We start from the raw sequence: 24773 nt of genomic DNA on the forward strand, positions 1-24773 counted from the left end.
CCACTCTCAAGCACAAGGGAAAAGAACATGTGGTCACAGGACAGTATCTAGGGAAAGGCAAAGGATATAGGAGACCCAGTGATGCTATAAAGTAGGATGAACATCTGTGCTGCCCATCGAGCAAAACCTGCTGAGAGAGTCCTGATACAAAGCAAACCCAAGAATTCCTGGGGGGGAGACCCAAGTTACCCCATAAAAAAAGGCCATCTGGGGGGCTGGAGAGATGGCTCAGAGGTTAAGAGCACTGACTGCTCTACCGGAGGTCCTGAGTTCAATTCCCAGCAACCACATGGTGGCTCACAACCATCTGTAATGAGATCTGGTGCCCTCTTCTGGCCTGCAGGCATGGAGGCTGAACACTGTGTACATAATAAATAAATATTTAAAAAAAAACATATAAAAAAAAAAAGGCCATCTGCCTTTCACAGAAGCAGAAAAGCACTGTCCCCTCCACCAAAAAGAAACAGGAAGGGCAGAGGACACTAAAAGGCAGGTTCAGCACATCTAAGTATCTTCTCTTAACTAGTTTTAGAATCACTGACCAATTTCTCAAACAAACGGGAAAAACTAAATATAAAGTCAGTTTCTTTCTTTCTTTCTTAAACACCCCAAGACAAAAAGTGTAAGTTCCAGCTGCCAGCAGACACACAGGACAGGGACCCGAGCCTTCAAGAGCGCTGCACTAACTGCCAGTGAGCAGAGTCGAATTTAGAGAAACTGAAATACAAGGATTATAAGGAAATGTCTTTTAAAAGAAAACAACACAGAAAACCTGCATTTCTTACTTGAGAGAGTCCAGGGGACGATGCATGTCCCGGGGGCGTGGCCGCAAGATTGGGATGCCCCTTGTTTATTTCATGTGCTGAGTAAGGGGAAGGGGCTGGGGGTCCCGGCTGTCTTGCTACCTGTGTTACCTGTGAGGAAGTCAAAGAACAGTAGATTAGTGACCCGATCTACGAGTACAGCTGAAATGATTAAACCTGGACTCTATGCCTCACAAGTTACAATAACTAGTACTAGACTGAGGAGCGGTTTACTATCTTAGAATACATGAATATTTCCATGTTTGATAAATTCCTAAAGCATATAATCTCCAGACAAAGCAAAAACCCTAAAACAAAAATAGGTAAATGAAACTGTATCTAGCATTTTATAAAGACACAGGAAATCGATGGCTATGGGAGTGGAGAGGAGAGACAGGAGGCTCAGCTAGAAAAAAGAAGAAGAAAGTAGCATGAGGTGAGACTCACAGGACTTGTTAGTCAAGACTCTCAGAACAGCCCCTGTGATGGCTTTTTTTATAATCCCAGCACTCTGGAGGAGAATGGTGAATTCAGGGCTGGCTTGCGCTCAACAAAGACTGTCTCAAGAGAAAAGGGAGAGGCTGGAAGAGTTAAGCCCTCTTGGCTTAAGCCTAGGGGCAAACCTGGGCAGCACATAAACTGGGCTTGATGGTGCTGGCCTGTAACCCCAGCTCTTAGAAAACATGGGTAGAAACAGCAGGAGGAGTTCAAGGTCATCTGTGGCTATGTAGCAAGCTCAAATTCAAGGCTGGCCTGGGTTCCATGACACTGTCTCAAAACAAAGGAAACAAACAAAAAACTGTAAGATGGAGTGGCCTGGGCAGTATATGGAGCCGCTGGCAGTGGAACCAGGATCTAACTCTAATGCATGAACTGACTTTGGGGAGCACATTCTCTATGGAGAGACTGGGGGACACGATACTTGGTCCTGCCTCAAAGAGGTGATGGGACACATTTTGTTGACTTCCCGGCAGAGGTCTTACCCTCTCCAAGGAGCAGATGGATAGGGTGGGGGAAGGGGAGAGTGAAGAAGAGGAGAGAGGGGGGACCTGGGATTGGTATTTAAAAAAAAAACAACTGTTAGGACAAGGACAAAAGCAGCTATATTTCCTAGTTAAAACTGGCTTGAGACCCACTTGCTGAACTTTAGACGGCACGAAAGCACACCTGCAAGTCAATGAATTATAGCAGCTAAGCACTACTACAAAGCCCTCTGCCTGACTACAGGCTAGTCTAAATGTTCTGAGGCCAGCAAAGGCGGCTACACTATTCTACAGTTTAGTAGGTTAGATTCAATGCATTTTCAATTGACTTGAGTAAAGCACTTGCTACAGAAGCATGAAAACCCACACAAAAGACGCATGGCCACTCATGCCTGCAAACCCTACTTTGGGGGAGAGAAGGGCATGCAGATTAGGAGCTCCAGAGATCAACAGTTCACCTGTCTAGACAACTGGTAAGCCCAAGACTAAAAGAGGCCTCCAAAAGTTAAGGTGGACAGCCATGAGTAGTAGGGCCTGCTATCAGTCTCTGCACTCACACAGTCCCACACGGGAATGCATACTGTCACGTATGTGTGCACGTGTACAAACATACACACACACAGACAAAAATCTAATACAGCCCAGCTCCCCTGGACATTCTAAGACTTACTGAAAACTGCAGCAGACTCACAAGATTTTTTTTTCTATATTTCTCTTTTTTATATTCTATTTTATTTTATTTTGGGACAGGGTTTCACTGTACCATGGCTGTCCTGAAATTCGCTCAGTAGATCAGGATGGCCTCGAAATCACAGGAATCCTCCTGCCTATATCTTCCAAGTGCTGGGACTAAAGGCAAGCACCACCACAGCCCAGCTGACTTGTGAGTTTCTCCTCAAGATTTCTACCTAAAAATAATCTCCTGCAAAATTAATGACATTTAATAGCAACTCAGGAAGATAATGCAAATTAAGCTGTTCATTAAGTGAACTGGTTCAGCTATCAAGCACTATCTTAACTAATTTGATCAAATATAGTAATTTAGAACTACCTCAATATGCTACCATTTTCAAATAATAATTACAATGTGTGGTGAGGCAGGAGCCTGAACATGAGAATCCTTTCTTAGGAAACATGGGGTAGCTGACCAGACATAATCACATCTGGGAAGAATGGCCACTAGGGGGCGGGGCCAGGCAGGAATGTGGAGTAGTAACATAATTCTCTAAACTTCCACTAGAAACCACAACTGAGGATTCTGTATATAGCCACAGTGCAAGCTACTAAGACATACACTGCATCTGAAACACAGAAACAGCCACTGTGGATGCAGTTAGGTCACCTCCGCAGTATCTCCAAATCGAGGCAATGCAGATCCACACAAAGCACTCCTCAGTCATACGTCTTTAAGTTTGATGAAAACACATACTTAAGCACACAGTAAGTCTTTACCAAATAAATAAATAAATCTGACATCACCCAGAGTCCCATCAAATATATTAATCTCTCTTTCAGCAACAAATTGTCCCTATAAAGGTCAAGGACAAATGGCTTCTATTGACGTCACCACTCATTACTTTTCTCTAAGCTTGCCTGGTGGGCCACGTTTGTAGTCCCAGACAAAAGGATCAGGGATTCAAGGGTAGCCTGGGCTATGCGCAGAATCCCAGGTCACCATGTATCACATGAAAGATCTTATTTCCAAAAGCCAAATAAAATACAAAAATAAGTGCTCAGCAATTAAGAGCACTTATTTCATGTGCAGAGGACCCAGACTGAGTTCCCAGCATCCAGGTGGTGGTGCCCAACCATCAATAATGCCAGATGGATTCTAGGGGATCCAACACCTGCTTCTGACCTCTGAGGATATCAAGCACACACACACAGTGTAGACACATACATGCAAACAAAATGCCCATACACATAAAATAGCTCAGTAAAATAAATACAAAAACAGGCACTAACATTCAGATGGTCACAGTCCCACAAAATGGCTACTTTAACCAGGGTGACAGACAGATGCCTGAGCTTTGCTTTCAGATGTGACAGCCCTCATCAGTTTCCTACCATTCTACCTCTTCCCTCAGAACATATATTTTCCCAAACAGATACTAGAAAATAATAAAAGCAGATCTATGCGAGAAATAGTATGGATCTGCCAATATGACCAGTGGATAAAGCACACGGATCCCAGAGACCCAAGTTTGATATTCAGGACCCATGTGGCAGAAGGAAAGAACAGTCATCCACTATCTGTGTTGTGGAGCATGTACACCCACACATACACAGACATACACGGAGTAAATGTAAAATATGTACACATACAGTATTCCCTAAATGAACTAGTACAGTAGATACTAAAAAAATCTTATTGAACATCATAACAATTTTCATATTCTGATATCACTATTCATCCACAGGAAGGAAGAACTGACAGATGGGAGGACATGAGGAAGAAGGCTTTCTCCCCTTTTCTGTTCTACACTTTATTAGTTTGGGCTACTTGCAATCCCAGGTATTCCAGTACATTTTGACCTTTTATAAAACAAGTAATTCTTGCTACCAGACTGCCTCATCCAGTTCTAACAGATAAAGTGCCTAGCCTCACTGCTACTTGATATACCATGGCTGGTAGATATCCATGGCAGGGAGGTCTGTCTGCCTGTATCCAAAGAGAAACAATGGAGGAGGAGTGGATGGAGTGGGGGTGGGAGGAACTGGGATGAGGAGAGGAAGGGAAGCTTTGATTGAAATGCAAAAACAAAATGGATGGATTGATGGACAGAAGGACAGATGATGGAGGAAGGTCATTGGCTAATAAAGGAACTGCCTTGGCCCATTTTATTGGTTGAAAGATAGGTGGGAGGAGTAGGCAGAACAGAACACTGGGAGGAAGAGGAAGTGAGGTCAGACTCCACAGCTCTGCTCTCCTGAGCAGATGCCTCAGCAGAGACGCCATGCCCCGCTCCCGGGCAGACACACGCCATGAAGCTCCGACCCAGGATGGACTAGGCTAGAATCTCCCCGGTAAGCGCACCTTGGGGTGCTACACACAGATGATTAGAAATGGGCTAAATTAATATGTGAGAATTAGCCTAGAAGAGAATGGGCCAAGCAGTGATTAAATGAATACAGTTTCCGTGTAATATTTCGGGCATAAGCAAGCCGGGCAGGCGGCTGGGGTGTTGGGGACACAGCCCCTCCGCTGCCCTTACTACTTCAGACAGAGAAAAATCAAACAATTCCATGAGTCCTCAAGCCAAGCTTAAGCACAGAAACAAGCAGACTCCATATGTTTTATGATGAACTCAGAACAGGGCTCAGTTATGATGGATGTACCAAACAAGCAGATGTTTATTTTGTTAAAATGTACTTTTTGTTTATTTTGTAACTATGTTTATGTGTCCTGTTTATGTTTATTTTGTAAGTATGAACTCAAACAATGAAAAGAGGATACCTCTGTACTATTATTTATATGAAGCATTTTTCTCAGAACTGAAACTAGATTATAAAATCAAAATAGCAATCAATTCTGGAAAACACTAAAGATGCCCTCTGTGTCCTGTGGTATCAAACATTTAGACAAGATTTAATTTCTTATACAAAATTAAGTTCAAACATTCATTTGCATGCAAATTTAATTTTGTCTTTAATACAACGAGAGAAACAATGTGTGTATCTGTGTATACCAAAGAACTGTTCCCAAAATTTATTCATGATTATTGTTGTGCTGGTCTGGAAAAAAAAAATGACCCCCAAAGGTTCACAGGAGGTAGCACTATTAGGAGGTGTGACCTTGCAGGAGTGGGTGTGACTTTGTTGGAGAACTGTTAAGTCACTGGGGGCGGGCTCTGAGGTCTCAAATGCTAAAGCCACACTCAGTGTGACTGTCTCTTCCTGCTGCCTGCAGATCCGGAGGTACAACTCTCCAACTTCTTATCCAGCACCATGTCCACTCCACCTGCATGCCGCCACGTCCCACAATGATGATATGAACTAAACCTCTGAATTGTGAGCCCAATTAAATGTTTTTCTCTATAAGAGTTACGATGGTCATGGTGTCTTTTCACAGGAATGAAATCCTAACTAAGACAGTAGCAAGTATTTACAAAACTATTTTGTATATATATAAACCAGGACCACGTAAGAAAATTCTAACATGAAAAGGAGTCACAGACAGACAAGTATTAGAGTCACAGCAGTAAAGATAGAGAATGTAGACTATATCTTAGAGGGAGAGACTAGAATTATGACAAGACAGAACAAGGGCTGGCTGCGAGGCTCACTCAAATAACCAGTATTTACTGATGGAATTTACAGCGTGTGAGAGACCACTGAGCAGGAAAGAGTCCTACCTCCATGGACCTGCTACTCATGCTGACCTAAGACACATTCAGAGTCTCCGTGTGAAGATATGAATGGCCACCAACATGACATGCAGACCACACCGGCTGTAAACTTGAAGCCATTCTCCTTGTCCAGCCTCCCAGACATTAGTATTATAGCCTATGCTCAGCTTGTATACTACATTGAAAGTCCTAACTTCAAGAAAATCAGAAATCCTTTGGAGTTGTGGCTTGAAGTACTGGGTCTGGGGAAGTGCTGTTCTGAAATGAGAGGCTGAAAAGCAGGACAGACCTAAGGGAAGAGTAAGCAAGAATCACGATACAACACCTACCAGATAGCTGTCCAGTGGGAGCAATGAGTACCTGCTGGATCTGTATGAGCTTGAGGAGCTGGGGTCAGACCAAAGAACCTAGGGATGGGTTCATTATCAATACTATAGATGGTATCTAAACTAATTACCAAAACTAGCAAACAAAGACTTCAGAAAATGACACAGGGCAGAGGGCTGACATTAACTTCTGGATCAATATGGTCAGTGTAACTGTAGCGGTTAAGACCATATGCTCACCCCATGTAGTCACTGGGGTTTATATCTCTTCTTAAAACTATACAAGAAAAGCCGGGCGATGGTGGCGCATGCCTTTAATCCCAGCATTCGGGAGGCAGAGGTAGGCGGATCTCTGTGAGTTCGAGACCAGCCTGGTCTACAGAGCTAGTTCCAGGACAGGCTCCAAAGCCACAGAGAAACCCTGTCTCGAAAAAACAAAAAAAACAAAAAACAAAAAACAAAAAAAAAAAACTATACAAGAAAAAAAGAACCAAAACTGTAGAATAAATCAATAATGCCTGCTAAAATTAAATCAAATCTCAAAATTACTAAAGTGATTAAAGGGTTATCACAATTTCAGCTGTCCCAAGAGTAAAGCAGATGTCACAGCAGAGAAATCAGAAACAGAAGTTGTCCAATTGTTTACAAATAGGAGAATGAATACATCATGGTCTCAGGGACCGCATCAAGCCAACAAGACTAACTGCTTCTACCATGCTACTGAGAACCAGCACTGGGCCAAGCACCGGGAATCGGGCCTTCCAGATACAGATAAGGTCCTGCCTTCCTTCTAGATCCTTAATAGGAAGAAGGGCCACAGCAAACAGAAATGGGTAACTGTAAAGTGCTGCTGAAAACCAGCAACAGTTCCAGGTCTGAAGTGGGAGAACCCACATGTTCTTTAGGAAGGGAAAGGCTGAGTTCAGACTTATAGGTAAAGACGATTCTAAAAAGAAAAGGCTAGAGTTGCCACGGCACATAATATAAAAAGAAAAGAGGTCTGCGTGGGAAGAGCTGGGGAAGAGAATTACACGAAGAGAAGCCTGAGTTGAGACACTGGCGAGCCTGTGGAAACCACCCACATTTCTCCTGGTGGAGACACTTAGCAAGCAGGGGCCATGCACTTGCAGCATCATTACTAACTGTAGTATGTGAAGCCAGCCCTGACCAACACTGGGGCTGAGGGTGGCAGTTAGGACCCAAGGAACGCAGACTCTTTCAAAAGGAATGGAAATGTCCTAAAACTGACTACAGCGACAGGATACAATAAAATCTACTGACCTGGACACTTAAATGGGTTGTATGCTATTGTAATTATGTTAGTAAAAATGGGGGAGAAAAGGGAATGGTTAGACAGGCTAGAGTTGGGCAAATGAGGTTAAGTAGCCAGAAAGGAGATGATTTTCCCAAAGCAATCAAGTCAGAAGACCCTATTGAGAAACAGCAGTGACTCTAACCCAGACTTTGCAGGTGACGGCAAGCGCTATTGCAACTACATCCCAGTAAGACATGGTGCTCAGACAGAGACTGGGAAAGTTGGGAGGGCACCTCACACTGGATACTGCAATACCTGGAAGCTGAGGCAGGAGGACTACTGAGAGTTCAGGTCGAATAGCACACAGTGTGAGTTCCAGGCCAGCCTGGGCCACCTGAGACTCCCGACTTTAAAGAAATCAACCAAAGAATCATCTCTCACTGAAAGAAAAGTCATGGTCAATCTAGAAGTCTCTCTCCCATCACTAAACTCACCAGTAGTTTTGTAGCAAACACTACACTTCTTAGCTGCTATCCCTCCTCCAGTCTCTCACACCTTAGAACTGAAATCCTAAAGGCTCACATTGGCAACCAATCGTGAGGAGAGAAAGCAGGCAGACCAGATTGATTTCTGAACTATGTAACATGGTTTCACTTTCCAAGCTGTAATAACAATACATTTTAGAAAGTATCCAATATAGTGTTTGATATATAGAATTTCCACCTACTACAGTGTCTGCTCACATACTAAACCATGACCTCATGACCCAATCTCTTCCTGGCAATCCTAACCTTAGCATATGAGGCTTTGGGGACCTTTCAAACTCAACCTATCACAAAAAGTAATGGCAGAGAGACAGAAACTAAAAGTGCTCCCAAGTGGCTCCATCTAAACAAAGGAATGAGTAGGAATTGTTTCTATCATTAGAAATCCTTCTATATTATTTTTTCACGCCACATGCATTCAATTATTCTGATCATTTTCTTTAAGAAGGACAAATAAATGTCAATAAGATATTTAAGGATCAGCATAAAGAATTAAGACAACAAAGACTATAAGCAAGGATGCTCAACACAGCAAATACAAGAATACTGGTATAGAGCTGAAAATGTGGCTCCGTTGGTAGAGTGCTTGCCTGACATGGGTAAAGTTCTAGGTTCAATCCCCAGCACTGCATAAATCCAGGCACAACGATACACACTTACAATCCTAACACTCATGAGCCCGAGGCAGAAGGATTGAGAAGTCAGGGTCATTGTTAGCTAGAATCAAAGCCAGCTGGGTAACCTGAAACCTTATAACTCTACCTAAAAAAATAACAGAGTAATACAAATGCCATAACTTGAGAAGTAAGACTAAGCAGAGGAGAACAGCGGCAATACTGATAACATCCTGCCCCTGAAAAGGTCTCTTCTCAATATACCCAAAAGTTGGAAATGATTTCTTTCAGTACTTTATGGTACATCCAAGGTCTACTAAAACAAGGCACAATATATATGATAATAAAACAATATATATGACATATATATATGATAGATTAAGAAAAATGCAAAATGTAAGCTGTGTTTGAAAGTATAAATTAAAGGTGCCAAGAAGGCTCAGTGGGTAAAGGAGCTTTGCCACACAAGGTTGGCAAATCAAGAGTTTGAACCCCAGAACCTACATAAAGGAAGAAGGAGAGAACCAAATCCACAATGTCTTCTGACTTCCAGTGTGTGTTTTGGTACACATGTCCACATATATCCACCAAGCACAGAATGAAACAATTCAATATTCTAAAGATGTTAAGTATGAGTTTAGCATGTACATTTCCTATGTCTATGAAAAATCCTTCTCTCTAAACTGTAGGTATTTATCTAGAACATAAAGTAGTATCGTAATTCAGTTCTTTTCAGTTTGGGTATGTTTCTGTTACTATTTAATCAGGAAAGAAATGTAGGGCATGAATCTGCTATTTGACTATTACATTTGTGACAGTAAAATAATCATAAAAACAAGTCAATTGGGAAACAAATCCTTTAAAAAAAAGTCTATCTAAAATGTTTCATATTTTTCTGTGTGTATAAGGCATGTGTGTGAGGACAGATACATAGGCATCGTGCACGGCTCAGCAAACAACTTTTAGAAGGTAGCTGTCTTCTTCTACCTCGGTGATTGGGGAATCAAGTTCAAGTCAGCAGACTTGCCAGGCAAGCCATTTTAGCTGCTGAGCCATCCCATAAGGCCAAGAAAAAAAAATAATACATAAATGGGTGGCTCATTAGCCAGACAGTGCAGCAGCACCACCACCTGCCTTACATTTTAATCTGTATTTCTATTTTTCTAGAGAGCATCTATTACTTCAATTCTGCGATTTGGAACTTGGAAGTTTCCACACTGGTCTATAAAATTTCACGCAAGATGCCAGAGTATGGCACACAACTGTACACCCAGCACTTGAGATGTGGGACATGATGACAAGTTTGACCCCAGCCTGGGATACAAAGCCAGACTGAGGCCAGCCTAAGACTCCATAGTAAAACCTTGACCCCCAAAAGAAAGAATGTCCAGTGTGAGCCAATGGATGAGCAGAGGAGGCAGCCTGGCCTCAAACTCACAACAATTCTCTACCTCAGCTTTCCAAAGGCTTGTCTCCAGGATGTTTCCATCCAACAGGACCCCATGTCCTCTTTCACAAGTTCAGAGCCCACTGTACAGAACTCAGCTTTCCCCAGCGCACTGTCAAATACAGCAAGGGCTACCTCGGAATCAGCTGCCATCTTTCCTTATGTTTTGGTTTTTTTCAAGGCAGGGTTTCACTTTGGCTGTCCTGAAAGTCCAAGCTTGCCTCAAACTCACAGAGATCTGCCTGCGTCTGAATCTGTGTTGGACTAAAGGCCTGCAATACTACCACCCAGCCAATTTCCATCATAAAACATGATTTTCACATTTATACTTTGATTTTACTGCTGACCTCCCATTGTTAATAAACTGGTTACAAAACTGAGCCAAAGCAATTGGCTCTAATTCCAAGGTACTAGTGGAACCCAGTATAAATTAATAATAAATTCAATAAATAATAAGTTCAAATGTGTTATCAAAATCAAATTGTTAGATTGCTCTGGAATAGCACATGTCACAGAAGAAGTGTCACTATGTCCCCATTCGGAGGTTAAGTTACAGATCATTACCTACCAGACAAAAACTTAAAACAGAAACCTATAGACTGCAAACAAGTTTTATCTATTAATAAATACCTGTATATTTCTTAGTTCTGAGCTAGTGTGGGATTCCTTTTATTATGCGCCAGACCTCTCTTCGATCAAGGACTGTTCACCTTCAAACAGTATCAATCATACATCTGGAAACACCCTAACTCTAATGCCTCTTCTCCCGAATAGACTCTTACAGTCCACTGCCCTATGATGCAAGCAGACCTCCAGTTACTGCTCAGTTCATTGCCCTCCTGCAGTATATTCAATAAACTTAACCTTTAAAAATAAAATAAAATAAAATAAAATAATGAAGGTTATCATGTGAACTTCTTTATGAAATCTGTTAAAAGATGTATGCCTCACAATGCTGGAATCAAGTATTTAAACATGGTAGCTACTGTGTTTAATTTTGTTAACAACGTTTAAAATGAAGGTTTTAAAATCTTGAATGACAGTTTAGACTAAAATGACTGGTACCCTGACTTTTATTTTCACACCTGGGAGAATAGGAGAGGTTTAATCTAATGCAGTTGGTGTCTCTAGACTAGAGGCACTGGCACCACCTGGAAGCGGGATAAAAATGCAGAACTACCAACAGTAAGGCCCCAGCAGTGCTGGCACAGCACCCCAAATGTCCTGCTTGCTGTTTTCAGCCCACAGGACCATAACACAAATTAGCTGCAGACAGTCTACTGGACACGCACATGCTATGCTATGTGACCAATGCACACAACACTACCTGCTGCCACAAATATCTAGGTCTGAGCTTTTTTCCCCAACAAGCACGTCCCCTTTGCTGCTTGTGATTATTCGGCTCTGGGCAGCCAGGAAACCAAAGAACAGTCTCAGTCTATAGCACAGGGGCTGGAATACTCCACAGTTTAAAGAAACGCACTATCAGCCGGGCGACGGTGGCACAAACCTTTAAACCCAGCACTCAGGAGGCAGAGGCAGGCAGATCTCTGTGAGTTCGAGACCAGCCTGGTCTACAAGAGTTAGTTCCAGGACAGGCTCCAAAGCTACAGAGAAACCCTGTCTCAAAACACCAAAAGAAAAAAGAAAGAAACACACTATCAAAGTGCTCTGACACAGACTCTTTCTACTCTTATCTGGGAAACCTGAAAGCCATTCCTCACTGGCATTTACCAGCTGGCTACTCCTTTACATCTCCCAGCTTAATCCTCCTTCTAAAGGAGGAAATCAAGCAAATACATATTAAATAATATTTTAATTAGGTATCTGATTTAACATTTAATGAGAAATCCACATTAAATATTAATGAAGAATCTAAACTTTCATAAATGCCATTAATTGGCAGATACAAAGACAGGCAGGAAGGCAGACCCAGACTGGTAACAAGCAGCCTCTAAGGCCCTAAGGTGCTGACAGAAGTACTTTAGAGGGACTTCAGGACAGGGAGAGGTTTACTGGAAAATAGTGTGCTCTGCCTTGCAGTCAACAGACCTGAGTCTGGATACCCAGTACCCACATAAGAGCAGTGCATGGAGGTACAGAAACAGTATATTCCAAGAGTTTCTGGCCAGTTAGTCAAGCTGCTACAGTAGCCACAGACTCAATGAGAGACTCCCTTAGAAGACAAGGTAGAAACCCAGAACAGAGGCACATGCTTAATCCCAGCACTTAGGAAGCAGGGGCAATCTTGTTCCAGGAGAACCAGAGCTACATAGTGAGGCCATGTCTTATAAACAAACAAACCAGAATAAACGATCAATAGTAAACAATAAATAAGCCGCCCTACATCAACCACTGGGGTCTACGAGTTCCATCAGGTTCAATTCTGTCACTCTAGTACACAACGTGCACATGCACACATATGGAATGCACAGAGAGAGAGAGAGAGAGAGAGAGAGAGAGAGAGACAGACAGAGATCCAAAAAGTGGAATACAGCTCATATCTGCAAATACAACATTTTGGGAGGCTGAGATAGGAAGATGCCATGAGTTTTAGGCCAGTCTAAGATACATGCTAAGTTCTTGTCCTGCTTCAGCTATATAACAAGACCCTGCCAAAAAAAGAAAAAAGAAAGAAAAGAAAAGGCCCATGGCCACACCCAAACCCTAGCATTCGGGCGAATGAGACAGAAAAACTGTGGGTTAAAGAGTAGCCTTGGCTCCTCAGTCAGCCTTGGTCTTCTTGGGATGAATGCTAACCATTTCACCCTCACTGAGGATGCTTGTGGGCTCTCATAACACTTACCAACGTGCACATTCTGAGTGTGCAGAGCACTGTGCACCAGTTTTGTCTCAATGTGTATAAATAAATCACCACGCCACAGGTTTAAAACAATGGACTGTTATTCTGTGGGGACAGCACAGTCAAGCAGACTCTCACCTGGATGGACACTACTGCTCAACAAGAACTGACTGGGCCAGGCCACGCTTCTCGGCAGTAGGATCTCCACTGACTGCTAGTCTACTCAATACTCAGAGGCTGGGGAAATTTTGAAAAAACAGGATTTTCTATTTTTTTTTTTTTTTTTTTTTTAGCCATAAGTATTTATTAAGAAAGAGGGAGAGAGAGAAAAAAAGAAGAGATAAAAGGAGAGAGAGAGAAAACATGTGCGAACGTCAAGGAAGCAGAAAAGGAAGGGCAAACAGGATTTTCTAAACATTACATACAGCTACAGGATGGAAGAGCCGGGACTAAATGACATATAAAGTATAAACTACTTACAAAAATCAAAACTGTAACAGCAAGAAAGTAATTCATCTCTGAAGAGTAACTTAAGTAACACAGGAATCTCTGAAAATGAATGACTAGGAAAGCCTTCCTTCCAGTCACCCTGAAGACAGACTTCCACCCTGAAAGTGTGACTGCAATCCACATAGCAGGCTTAACAGTCAGAAATTCTAATTTCTCTAAAGACAAAAGACAGAATTAAACACACAACAGACAGACTGCACAGCCACAGAGAGTTAACAGCTAACACACTGCAGATCAGCTACCGCCTCCCCCAGCTGTCATCTCTCCTCTACCCTGAATACCCTAGTACAACTTTTCAACTATTTGTTTGAATGTTCATGGTTCATTAATGGAATCGATCTCTCAAATGACTTATCTTTGATAAATATTTAAAATAAATGAATACAAAATAACCTAACTGACACATGGAGTCATTCCAATAGGCTCGTCCAACTGCGGATATTCTTTAGATGACTGGCAGACTATCTATCAGAAGTGACTACTCAAGTCTACAGAAGATGACCAGTCACTAAAAAAGCAGAGTGCTGAGAGCTTTGGCCAGGAATACTACTGCCTTTAAAGAATTTAACCAACTCAATTCAAACATTATATGGCACTGCATGTCAGTGTAGGTAGGGAATGAGTGAGGGTTAGCCTTTATTTGCTGACACAGAAATGGGGAAAATGAACCTACAGAAAAATAATGACCAAATACAGAATCCTGATGCTTGGACGGGGGCACTAAAACCTCAAAGACCCCAGCCACATGCTCCCCTACTCACTGGCAACAATATGTACAATAATAGGAAAGTCTGGACTGGGAATCTTCAACCATTAAGACTATAATAATTTGCCAGGGTAGTGACAAACACCTTTACTCCCAGCACTCTAGAGGCAGAGTCAGGAGGATCTTTGAAAACATAAAGCCAGCCCGGCATATACAGCAAGCTCCAGAACAACCAGAGATATATAGTGGACACTGATGCAAAACAAACAAGAATGCAAATAATTCATTAAAAATGAAAGCACTCCAGAGGTAGAGGCATTTCCAGATCTCAAGTAAAATAAATGTAATTTTTAAGTTGAAGAAGAAACCTACTACCAGGAAGTCTAAGGCAGACTTCACTCTAATAGTCTGGGACCGCTCACAAAATACAGAAACAACTAGACATTAAAAAACAGAAATAGCTGGGCAGTGGTGGTGCACACCTTTAAAACAGTGACACTCTAAAAGGCAAATTAGTTCTATTTCTCTTTCTCCTCTTTTTGTATTTCATTATACCAGGTCTAAGTTTCAAAACCTCTACACAGCCTATAATTTCCCATGTTATCTGATGCCCCAAGTCCAACCTCTCTCCACACCAGCATCTGTGGTTTTGAAGACTCTGCTAACCCACAGCCATCCCAGGGGTTCTGTACTGCAGGGGTGCTCTTTCTCTAGAAATCATCAATTTTATTTTATTTTGTTTTTCTTGGCAGCAAAAACTATGCACTTCCAGAACTATGCACATGCTAGACCAAGTGTCTACTAAGTAGCTCACGCTAGCATGGAACTAGGGATCTTTCTGCCTCAGCCGCCCCAGTATTGGCATTAAAGTATGCACCGCCACTCCAGGCTTTCTAGTTCCCTAAATGCCTTTTCCAAGAGAATTTCCTTGAGCGCGTTAGCTAGGGGAGCATATCCATCCTCTACCCTTTTATCTTACTGTTTCCACCAAAGCACTGAATACAACACCTGAACAATGTAAGCCTTTATTTTGTTAAAAGACGAATGCTCCAACTTTGAGCTGCATGCACTTGCCTAGCATTTCTGAAACCCTGGGTTCAATCTCTACTACTGTGCAAGAATTAAACTGATTCAAGACTCAAACTATTAAGAATCATATTACTTTGGATTGCAACGATTTATTGCCCCATTTCTGTCAGACTCTAGTTTCCTTTCAGAACAGGAGTAAACGGCAGATATAGAACAGGATATTAATAGACAGGTATGTCACCATGTCTCTTAAATTCTCATAGGTTCACTGGAGAACATCATTTTAGTAACTGAATTTTCAAACTATAAAACGAACCTTCTCTTACAAATTCGTCATTCAAAACATAATTCAAACCTCCTCTTGGGTTCACTTAGCCAATATTTATGCATATTTTATATGGAATCAGGGACAGAAAAGGTAAAGGAAAAAACAATTAAGAAAAGGAAAACTGTGAGTTCAAGGCCAGCCTGGTCTATAGATCAAGTTCCAGGACAGCCAGGGCTACACAGAGAAAACCTGTCTGGAAAATAAAACTAAAAAAAATATATGTAGCCGGGCAATGGTGGCACACACCTTTAATCCCAGCACTCGGGAGGCAGAGGCAGGTGGATCTCTGTGAGTTTGAGACCAGCCTGGTCGACAGAGCTAGTTCCAGGACAGGCTCCAAAGCCACAGAGAAACCCTGTCTCGAAAATACCAAAAAAAAAAAAAAATAGTCAATAAAAATTAAAATTCAGGGGCTGGAGAGAAGACTCGGTGGCTAAGAGCACTCACTGCGGCTCTTGCAGAGGCCTCAGAAAGGATTCCAGCACCAACACGGCGGAGACAATCATTTCCAACTCCAACCCCAGGAGATCTGAACACACAGGTGTACAGGTACACATGCAGACAACACCATACACATAAAACAAGTACAAATTAGAAAATAATAATTTAAGTTCGGTGTAAAAATTATTAATTCCAAGGGAGTGGAAGCACGGCTGCATGGTAGAATACACGCAAGGACTTGCTCTATGTCCCCAACACTGCACAACAGAAGTCAGAGTTTAATAACTATAGAGAGAGGGCAACGGGCAGATGTGGAAGTCCAGCCAACCACATTACGGTGTTCACCCCACTTCCACTCTTAGATTACAATGGTCACATGATATACATCTAATTCTACTGAGAATTTATTAATCTTTTACTTGAAGCCTATGTCAATCCAACACTACCAGAAATTCTAAGCACTAATGTGTGCACACAGACAACATGACAGACACTTAGAATGCTTACTGTGCTGTAGACTGCAGAGACTGTAGGAGGGAAGATCCGATCCTCCAGAGGCTGCTGTACGGGTCCTCTAGGAATCCTGGAAAGTGAGTTAAGGAGGCGAATACACAAACAGAATTGCTTAGCAGCTAGAGAAAATTCTACCAATGACCCACTTTTTTTTTTTAGCCAACCTGTGGTGCTGTATACTTATCCCTCCCAAGAAACTGGAAACTCAAGTATTTCAAATTTCCTATCGTGATTAGCAATTTCTCCAACATTGCTTCCCACAATAACCTTCCATTGGAAATGAAAACAATGACTGAGTCCCCAAACTGTAGGCCCATTATGAGACTCTACCGCCTTTAGACAGAAAAGAAGTGCAAGCAAGGTCAACAGACCACAACTGGCGCCTCCAGCATAGCGGAAACAGGGCTGCCTTAAGGAACTTACTCTGTAGACCAGGCTGCCCTTTAACTCAAGAGATCCACCTGCCTCTACTTATGTGCTGGGATTAAAGGTATGTACCACCGCCACCCAGCAAATGTCTCACTTTTAAAAAGAGGTTCTCCACCAGTCACTTAAAATATTTCAGAATACAAAGACAACATTGCATTAAAAGACAAAAGACTATCATTTTATTTAACTTCAAACTAGGAGACAAGCGCTGTCCTAGATGATGTGGTACCATTTTAAGAAGAAATGCTTACACGATGTGGCTTATGTGAAAGGGAAAAGATCACAGCACTGTCCCTGAATGACACAAATGCATGCCGGATTATGTCTCTTTACAATAAACACAAATGATACAAATTATGTGAATTTTACCTATTTCTTTTTAACTCCAACAAGCCTGTAGTCAGATTCCAGTTGGCTAATTCATGACTAATTCATTTTTAATTATTGTATCACTAATCCCAAATGAAAAAATTTTCCTCAATTTAACACTTAATACTTCTTGTATAATGTTTCTTTCTAATTCACTGAGAGAGTTGGGAAGACAATAAAAGAGCTACTGCAGGTGTAGTGACTGTTAACTGTGACCCAGTACTAAAGAGGCAGAAGCAGGAGACCACTGAAAGTTCAAGGCCAGAATGGTCAAAGGAGTGAGTGAGTCCAAGGCCAGCCAGGGTAACACTTTACTGAAACTATTGCTTCAAAAAGAAAAGAGAGCCAGAGAGATGGCTTAGGAGTTAAGAACACTTGCTGTTCTTACAGAGGACCTGGGTTTACTTCCCAACACCCACACGGTGGCTTACAGCAGTTCCACAGGATCTAATTCCCTCTTCTGACCTCTACAGATACCAAGAATGCACGTGCTTTCCATACATACATGCATACACACACACACGCACAAAACACTCATACACATGAATTAAATCTTTAAAAATTATAAATAGAAAAAAAATTATAAATAGAGTGAAAGAAAAAAAGTAGTGGATGTTTGTTTGTTTGTATTTTAAGAATGACTCAAAGTTGCCAAAGTCTGAATCATTCATTAGTAGATTCTTTATTTCCAAGCAGCAGCTTAGAAGACTGCAAACAAAACAAACACACCCTCTGTTTTAGTCATTAAAATGTCTAAAGAGACTACAGTGGTCTCTAGACAGTTTTTAAACTAGCAACCTCACATAACAGTTAAATATTTTGTGTGCGCACTTGCTGTTCTGGGAAGCAATGGAGCTGAAACATTTCACAAAGGAACCATTTCATTTTAACCACACACAACATGCATACCACTCAATCCACATGCACCCTTCACACCCACATCCACATTCTCCACACATCCGCAAGCACACTGCAAGTACACACACTTTACACCCACAATCTACCCAAACATAATCCATACATATATACACTATACACACATAGCACATACACTCACAAAGCACACTATACATGTATACACATTATACATACACACTCCGCACTAAATATGCACACTATACACATACACACTGCACACACTATACACACACATCCTACACACTCTGTACACACTATCCATTCTCCACACAATCCAAGCACACATGGTATATATACACACTACACACAGCACAAACTTCACATACTCTCCACACAATCCACAAACACATATGGTATACATACATCCTAAACACACACACACTATAAAATGCAGAAGCCTAACAAGTTCAAAGACAATGCCTTCATTATGAGCTCACAACTCTTCACACGAGCTCTACATTTGCAAGGCAGGTGGAAACGGAGCCATACTTTCTTCTGTGCTTCCAACTGCCACAGCTTTTTTACAGGAAGGACCTAATTCTCATCATGGGAGAAGCAGTTCTCAAGGAGTTCAGGACTCTGCCTGAGAAGCTGAGGCTAAGCCAGTCAAGACTCCGCTTTCTGTTCCCCTGCTAACCAACCGGATGACTATAATAACAAGAATGCTAGAGCATCATTTGCCTACGTTACAGAACAAACTTTCTTCCTGTTTCTACAATAAAGAATGCTCATTTCATTTTTATATTCTACAAATAACTAAACGCTGCTTACATAAAACAAAACTGCAGTACTATCAAAAAATAATTTTTTTTTTAAAAAGTCAAATAGGAATCAAATAATGTAGCTCAAGTCTGGCTACAAGTCCAAACAATGAAAAAAGGAGCTCGGTGTGGTGGCTGTAATCCCAGAGCTAAACCAGGACTAGACAGAGATCTCTTAGCAAAAACTAAGGGAGCTGAGAAGACAGCTAAGCCAGCACTCACTGGTCTCTCATAGAAACTGAGCTCAGTTCCCAGTACTCATATCAGGACTGGACAGAGATCTCTTAGCAAAAACTAAGGGAGCTGAAAAGACAGCTAAGCCAGCACTCACTGGTCTCCCATAGAAACTGAGCTCAGTTCCCAGTACTCATATCAGGCAGCTCACAACCACCCTACTTATGGGCTCCTGCAAGTGCAGGCACACACACGCACGAAGACACACACAATAAATAAGAAATAAAAAATAATTTAAATGGAATTTTTTTGTCTGTTTGTTTTCCGAGGCAGAGTTTCTCTATATATCAGTACTGGCTGTCCTGGAACTCACTCTGTAGACCAGGACAGCCTCAAACTCAGAGAGAGCCATTCCCAAGTGCTGGGAATAAAGGTATGCGCCACCACTGCCCGGCTAAACTGAAATTCTTAACAACTCCAAATAGGGGGCTGGAGAGATGGCTCAGAGGTTAAGAGCACCAGCTGATCTTCCAGAAGACCCAGGATCAATCCCCAGCACCCGTACAGGAAGTTCCTAACTGTCTATAGCTCCAGTTACAGGGAATCCAACAACCTCACACAGACATACACATAAGCAAAACATCAATGCACATAAAGTAAAAACAAATTATTATTTTTAAAAAAAACACTAAACAAGTATTTTATTAACTTTCAGTTAGGCTGCTGTTTAGACCATCTCTCCACTTAAAACCCTGAGAGGGGTCAGCCAGAGACAAGCACTGGGGATCTGTTCTGTTCAGAGACAGGTGAGTTCCAGAAGTGATTCCACCGGCCTGCAGCTGAGTGCAGTTCTTACATAGCTTAAGTCACAGGCTCCTTATAACCCTTTGAGCTGAAAGAAAGAAGCAAACTTTTTTTTTTTAATTTTTCACAATTTTTTTTAAAGATTTATTTGTACTTGTTAGCGTGAAGCAGGTATGTATGGGAGCCATCAGAGGGCAGGAGGACAGTAGATCCCTGGAAAGCCAGAAGAGAACTCAGATGCCCTGGAGCTGGAGTTTCAGGCAGTCGGGAGCTGACAGAGCAGAGCAGAGTGCTGGGTACCCTTCTCGGGCCTTTTGCAGCAGCGGCATACGTGCTCTCTATCTCTGGGACTACTCCCCAGTCCCTTAGCTGTTTCTTAGCTTGAACTGCAGGTGTGTAGTTTATAATTGTACATCAATGTGACAAACCCAACTTTGAGTGCAACTCAGAAGAATGCTGCAAACCCCACCTAAGCTGGTTAATCTGTTATCTACATAGAGCTACAAGAACAACAAGATGTCTTTAGAAGGGTAGAAAATTATTTTGATTATATTTGAAATTCTTTGATTTGTGAAAATAGAATCTATGTAGCCCAAGCTAAACTGGACCTGAAAACCTCCTGCCTCTATCTCTCCAGTACCGGAATTACAGATGTGTATCACAGTGGCCAGGTGTATGTGTTTTTAGGTAAGAACAATATATGAATAGTCCCTTACATATAACTCCCAGCTTATCACACAGAGTATTAAAAAGATGGTGTATGTCCAAAGAGTTGGGTTTATTAAAATTAGTAGCTTTTGCTGTCTTATCAAATACATTAAGTGTGAGAGCTTGGTGAGGCACACACACTTGGAAACCCAATAATCAAAAGGCTAAAGAAAGAGGATTATAAATTGCTCTAGGCCATCCTAGAACATAGCAAAAACAAAAAACAAAGGGCAAGCAGTGTGCAGTGGAGAATACCTTTAATCTCAACATTCTGGAGGCAGGGCAAAATGATTTCCAGGACAACCAGGGCTATTCAGAGAGATCCTATCTCATTCTGTGTCAAAAAACTGGGGGTGGGAGGAAGCTGGGGTGGGTGTGAGGATGATAATGACATGACACTGGAGAAATGTCACACAAGAATGAAAACCTGGGGGGGTGGAGAGATGGCTCAGAGGTTAAGAGCACTGACTGCTCTTCCAGAGGTTCTGAGTTCAATTCCCAGCAACCACATGGTGGCTCACAGCCATCTATAATGAGATCTAGCGTCCTCTTCTGGCTTGCAGGTATACATGGAAGGAATGTTGTATACATAATAAATGAATAAATCTTAAAAAAAAAAATGAAAACCTGACCCTCAGCAACTTGTTAAACAGTCGAGAGCAACAGTGGGAGCCTGGAATCCCAAAGAAGGGGAACACGAGGCTCCTTGGGATGCCCTGCTGATAGTCTAGCCAAATCAGTGAGCTGCAGTTGGTAAGGGACTCTCCCTCAAAAATGAAGAGTCAGAATGAGGTGGCATTAGTCTCTCATCCTCACACCCGCACACACAGACAGCACACACATACATATACATATATACACACAAAAGTTAAATGAGAAGTCAAACTGTCTTCTTGTTGCTACTAGTGTTTCTGTTTGGAGAAAGCACACTGTTAAATCACATCATCACTACCAACAGTTGGGAGCCCACGACCTTCATAGGACCTGAGGTGCTCACAGGTTACCCACCTTTGATTTGGAGCATTAAGTGAAACTACCAGTAAAATGAGAAGTGACAAGGAAAATCTTACTGCACTCACTGAAACAGCTCTGATCCTATCTCTGCACAGCAGACAGGCTGCCTAGGAAACTCTTATAATTCCCCAGGGCCAGAAATTCAGCATTCCTCACACCTACAGTCAAGTACCTTCAAGTAAGAAAAACTTAGGTGAGTAGGCCAGAGGCACATTGCTCCAGGAAGAAAAGCATCAGGGACCCCTCCCTTCAATGGTGCCATGCCACATTAACTCAAAATCGGTCATCCAATGAGGTCATCAAACAAAATCCAAAGGGCTTTTCATTCATGCTGACAGAGAATCACTGTGCATTTGAGAAATGAAATATGAGTACTCATTAATGCTCTTTATGGAAAAAGAATGAGCTGATATGTCCACTGGTATGTGCTGCAGAAGGCACATTCAGTAAACAAAGTGGCAACAGTGAGTGGTCCTCTCTGCTGCTTGCCTGGAGCTGGTCTTCTATGGTAGCCTCAGGGGCCACAGCACACCATTGTTCACTGAACCCTTGGGGATCATCCCATACCTCCCTCCACTCAGAACAATTCAAATCACCAGCAAAACAGCAACTCCTCGCTCTCTCACTCGCCCACCCCTCCTCCTGTTCTTTGGCAGTGGGAGGTTTGAATAGCTGAGCACAAGCCTCAGCCACTACTATCAAGTGTTTACCTTGGCCATGTACAGCACCCAATAGGCCAACAGCTCTGGATGGATTCCTCACATCCCACAAAACCTTTCAATCTGTGAATGAGTACAGGCAATCTCAGCCTGTGAATGAAGCATATCAATTCTAGACTAACAGAGATTTACAAAATCACATTGGGCCTCAGGAAGCTACCCATCAGCTACCTACCCTACTTGCTGCCTGTCGCCCACCACAAGAGCTAAAGCTAACTTCTAGAAACACCATGGTTCGTCATAAAAAATACAGTAATGCCTAATGCAAAGGGTTCCGAGTCCTGTTGACAGCAGAGAAGGCACAAACAGCAAACACTCCCCCAACTAAAAGATTAAGAGCTTGGTTTCTCTCCAGCAAAAAAGATCAAACTGAGGCCCAATACTTCAATAAAATGCAAAATAACACATTTTACCTCAAGGCACATTTACACATCAGGTTGGTGGCATGCAGGTGAATTTCTATTATAATCCCATCCTTCCAAGTCACCAGGATTCAGATTCTATCTTGTTTAGGTTTTTTTAGAAGTTTTGATGTAGTTCCAATGTTTTAAGACAGAGCCTTGTTACATAGCCTAAAATGGCTTAAAACTCACCATGCCATCTAGGCTGACCTAGAATTCTCCATCTTTCAACCTCAGCCACCCCAGATTAGTCTTAGAGGCCAGAACCACTACACCTAATTCCTATTTGCATTCTTACAAAACTTTTTAAGCTGGGCCCAATGCACACACACAGCTCCCACCCAGCACCAGGGGTGGGGCAGATGTAGGCCAACTCGGATTACCAAGCAAGATCATGTCTCAAAAATAATTATTTTTGCTGGGTGGTGGTGGCGCAGGTCTTTAATTCCAGCACTTGGGAGGCAGAGGCAGATGGATCTCTGTGAGTTCGAGGCCAGCCTGGTCTACAAGAGCTAGATTCAGGACAGGTTTCAAAGCCACAGAGAAACCCTATCTCGAAAAAATAATTATTTTTTAAAATAATCCTCCACTTCACATTTATCCGATGTAACATAAAAAGAAGAACTACCAGGGTCGGAGTGAGAACAGCGCTAAAACGCAAAGGCATGTACTGCTCTTGCAGGGGACTTCAGTTCAGCTCCCAGCACCCACCCAGGATAGCTAACAACCACCCACAACTCCACCTTCGGGAGGATCCAAAGCCTCTGGCCTCCACTGAACCTGAACTCAAATGTCCACCTGTGAGCACACATGCACACACACAAGCACACACAAAGTTTTTTTAAAAAAGTTTTTAAAAAGTGAACTGTAATACCATCCAACACTGGTGATTGACTCTTGTGGTTCATAAATTAAAATAAAGCACAGTAATACCTTAGGGAGCTGCAGCCACACAAAAACAAATTTCTTGAGTTTTAAATGCAAATTACCTGAGTTTTAAATAATCGAATATAATTTTAACAAGACCAAGAAGTACTTCCACAGTGGCACTTTGATATAAAAAGGTACCTTTTCCCAATAAAGAACAGGGAAGTTTTTGGTTTACATATATTTCAAGAAACTTGATTTTCCTTTTGCAACTGTGAACTATTAAATAAAGAGGTGAAATTCTCAAAATAATACAGATGCAAAGTGCCAACAATGAGGTCGAGAGTGGCGAGCAAGAGAGCCAGCGTCAACCCAACAAAGGCTCTGCACAGCAGCTCTGGAGACCCTGCACCATGAAAGCACTCCTTGTCTTTCTGGTGAATACAAGTCCTTTCAATGTCACAGTATATAGTTTAAGAAAAACAAAAAAGGGCAAGTGAAGTGGAGGATGGGTCTACTTCTGTAGGGGACATCTCCTCAGCTGCCTATCTACGACTGAAAAGCTTTGCAAGCCTGAAGCTACTGAGTATGTCTATCCGCAGAGACCAGCAAGTAAGACTCCACAGCTGTTCCTACTAGAGTTCTAGGAACTGCATTTCCATCCCATTGATCATTCAGAAGAAACGAAATGTGCTGTCATCTACCTCTGTAGATGTTATCTATCTCAAGGATAATTGCATCAGTTTTGTCTGATGGGAGAGCAGAAAGGGTTAAGACAGACATCTGTGGGTGGTGGTGGCACATGCCTTTAATCCCGGCACTCAAGAGGCAGAGGCAGGCGGATCAATGTGAGTTTGAGGCCAGCCTGGTCTACAGATGAGTTCCAGGGCAGGCTCAGAAGCTACACAGAGAAACCCTGACTCGAAAAACCAAAAGCCAAAACAAACAAAAAACCCA

General features: G+C 42.1%; 1 protein-coding gene across 20 annotated transcripts in view; it reads right to left on the reverse strand.

The window, feature by feature from the left end:
* Positions 1–24773, reverse strand: part of Eif4g3 (eukaryotic translation initiation factor 4 gamma 3) — a 230594-nt gene that overhangs the window by 165720 nt on the left and 40101 nt on the right. For 17 of the 20 annotated variants that reach the window (XM_041652791.1, XM_041652788.1, XM_041652778.1 and 14 more), the window contains exons 2-3: positions 16647–16722; positions 786–914 (exon numbers count right to left, since the gene is read on the reverse strand). In XM_041652791.1, coding sequence (XP_041508725.1) covers positions 786–914; positions 16647–16722 — 205 coding nt within the window. The remainder of the gene's footprint in view (positions 1–785; positions 915–16646; positions 16723–24773) is intronic. The other 3 variants (XM_041652793.1, XM_041652792.1, XM_041652786.1) reach the window with 1 other exon arrangement.

Source organism: Microtus oregoni, unplaced genomic scaffold (genome assembly GCF_018167655.1).
Source record: "Microtus oregoni isolate MIOR12 unplaced genomic scaffold, Mior012 000005F_ref0000423, whole genome shotgun sequence".
In the NCBI taxonomy this organism is placed as follows: domain Eukaryota; kingdom Metazoa; phylum Chordata; class Mammalia; order Rodentia; family Cricetidae; genus Microtus; species Microtus oregoni.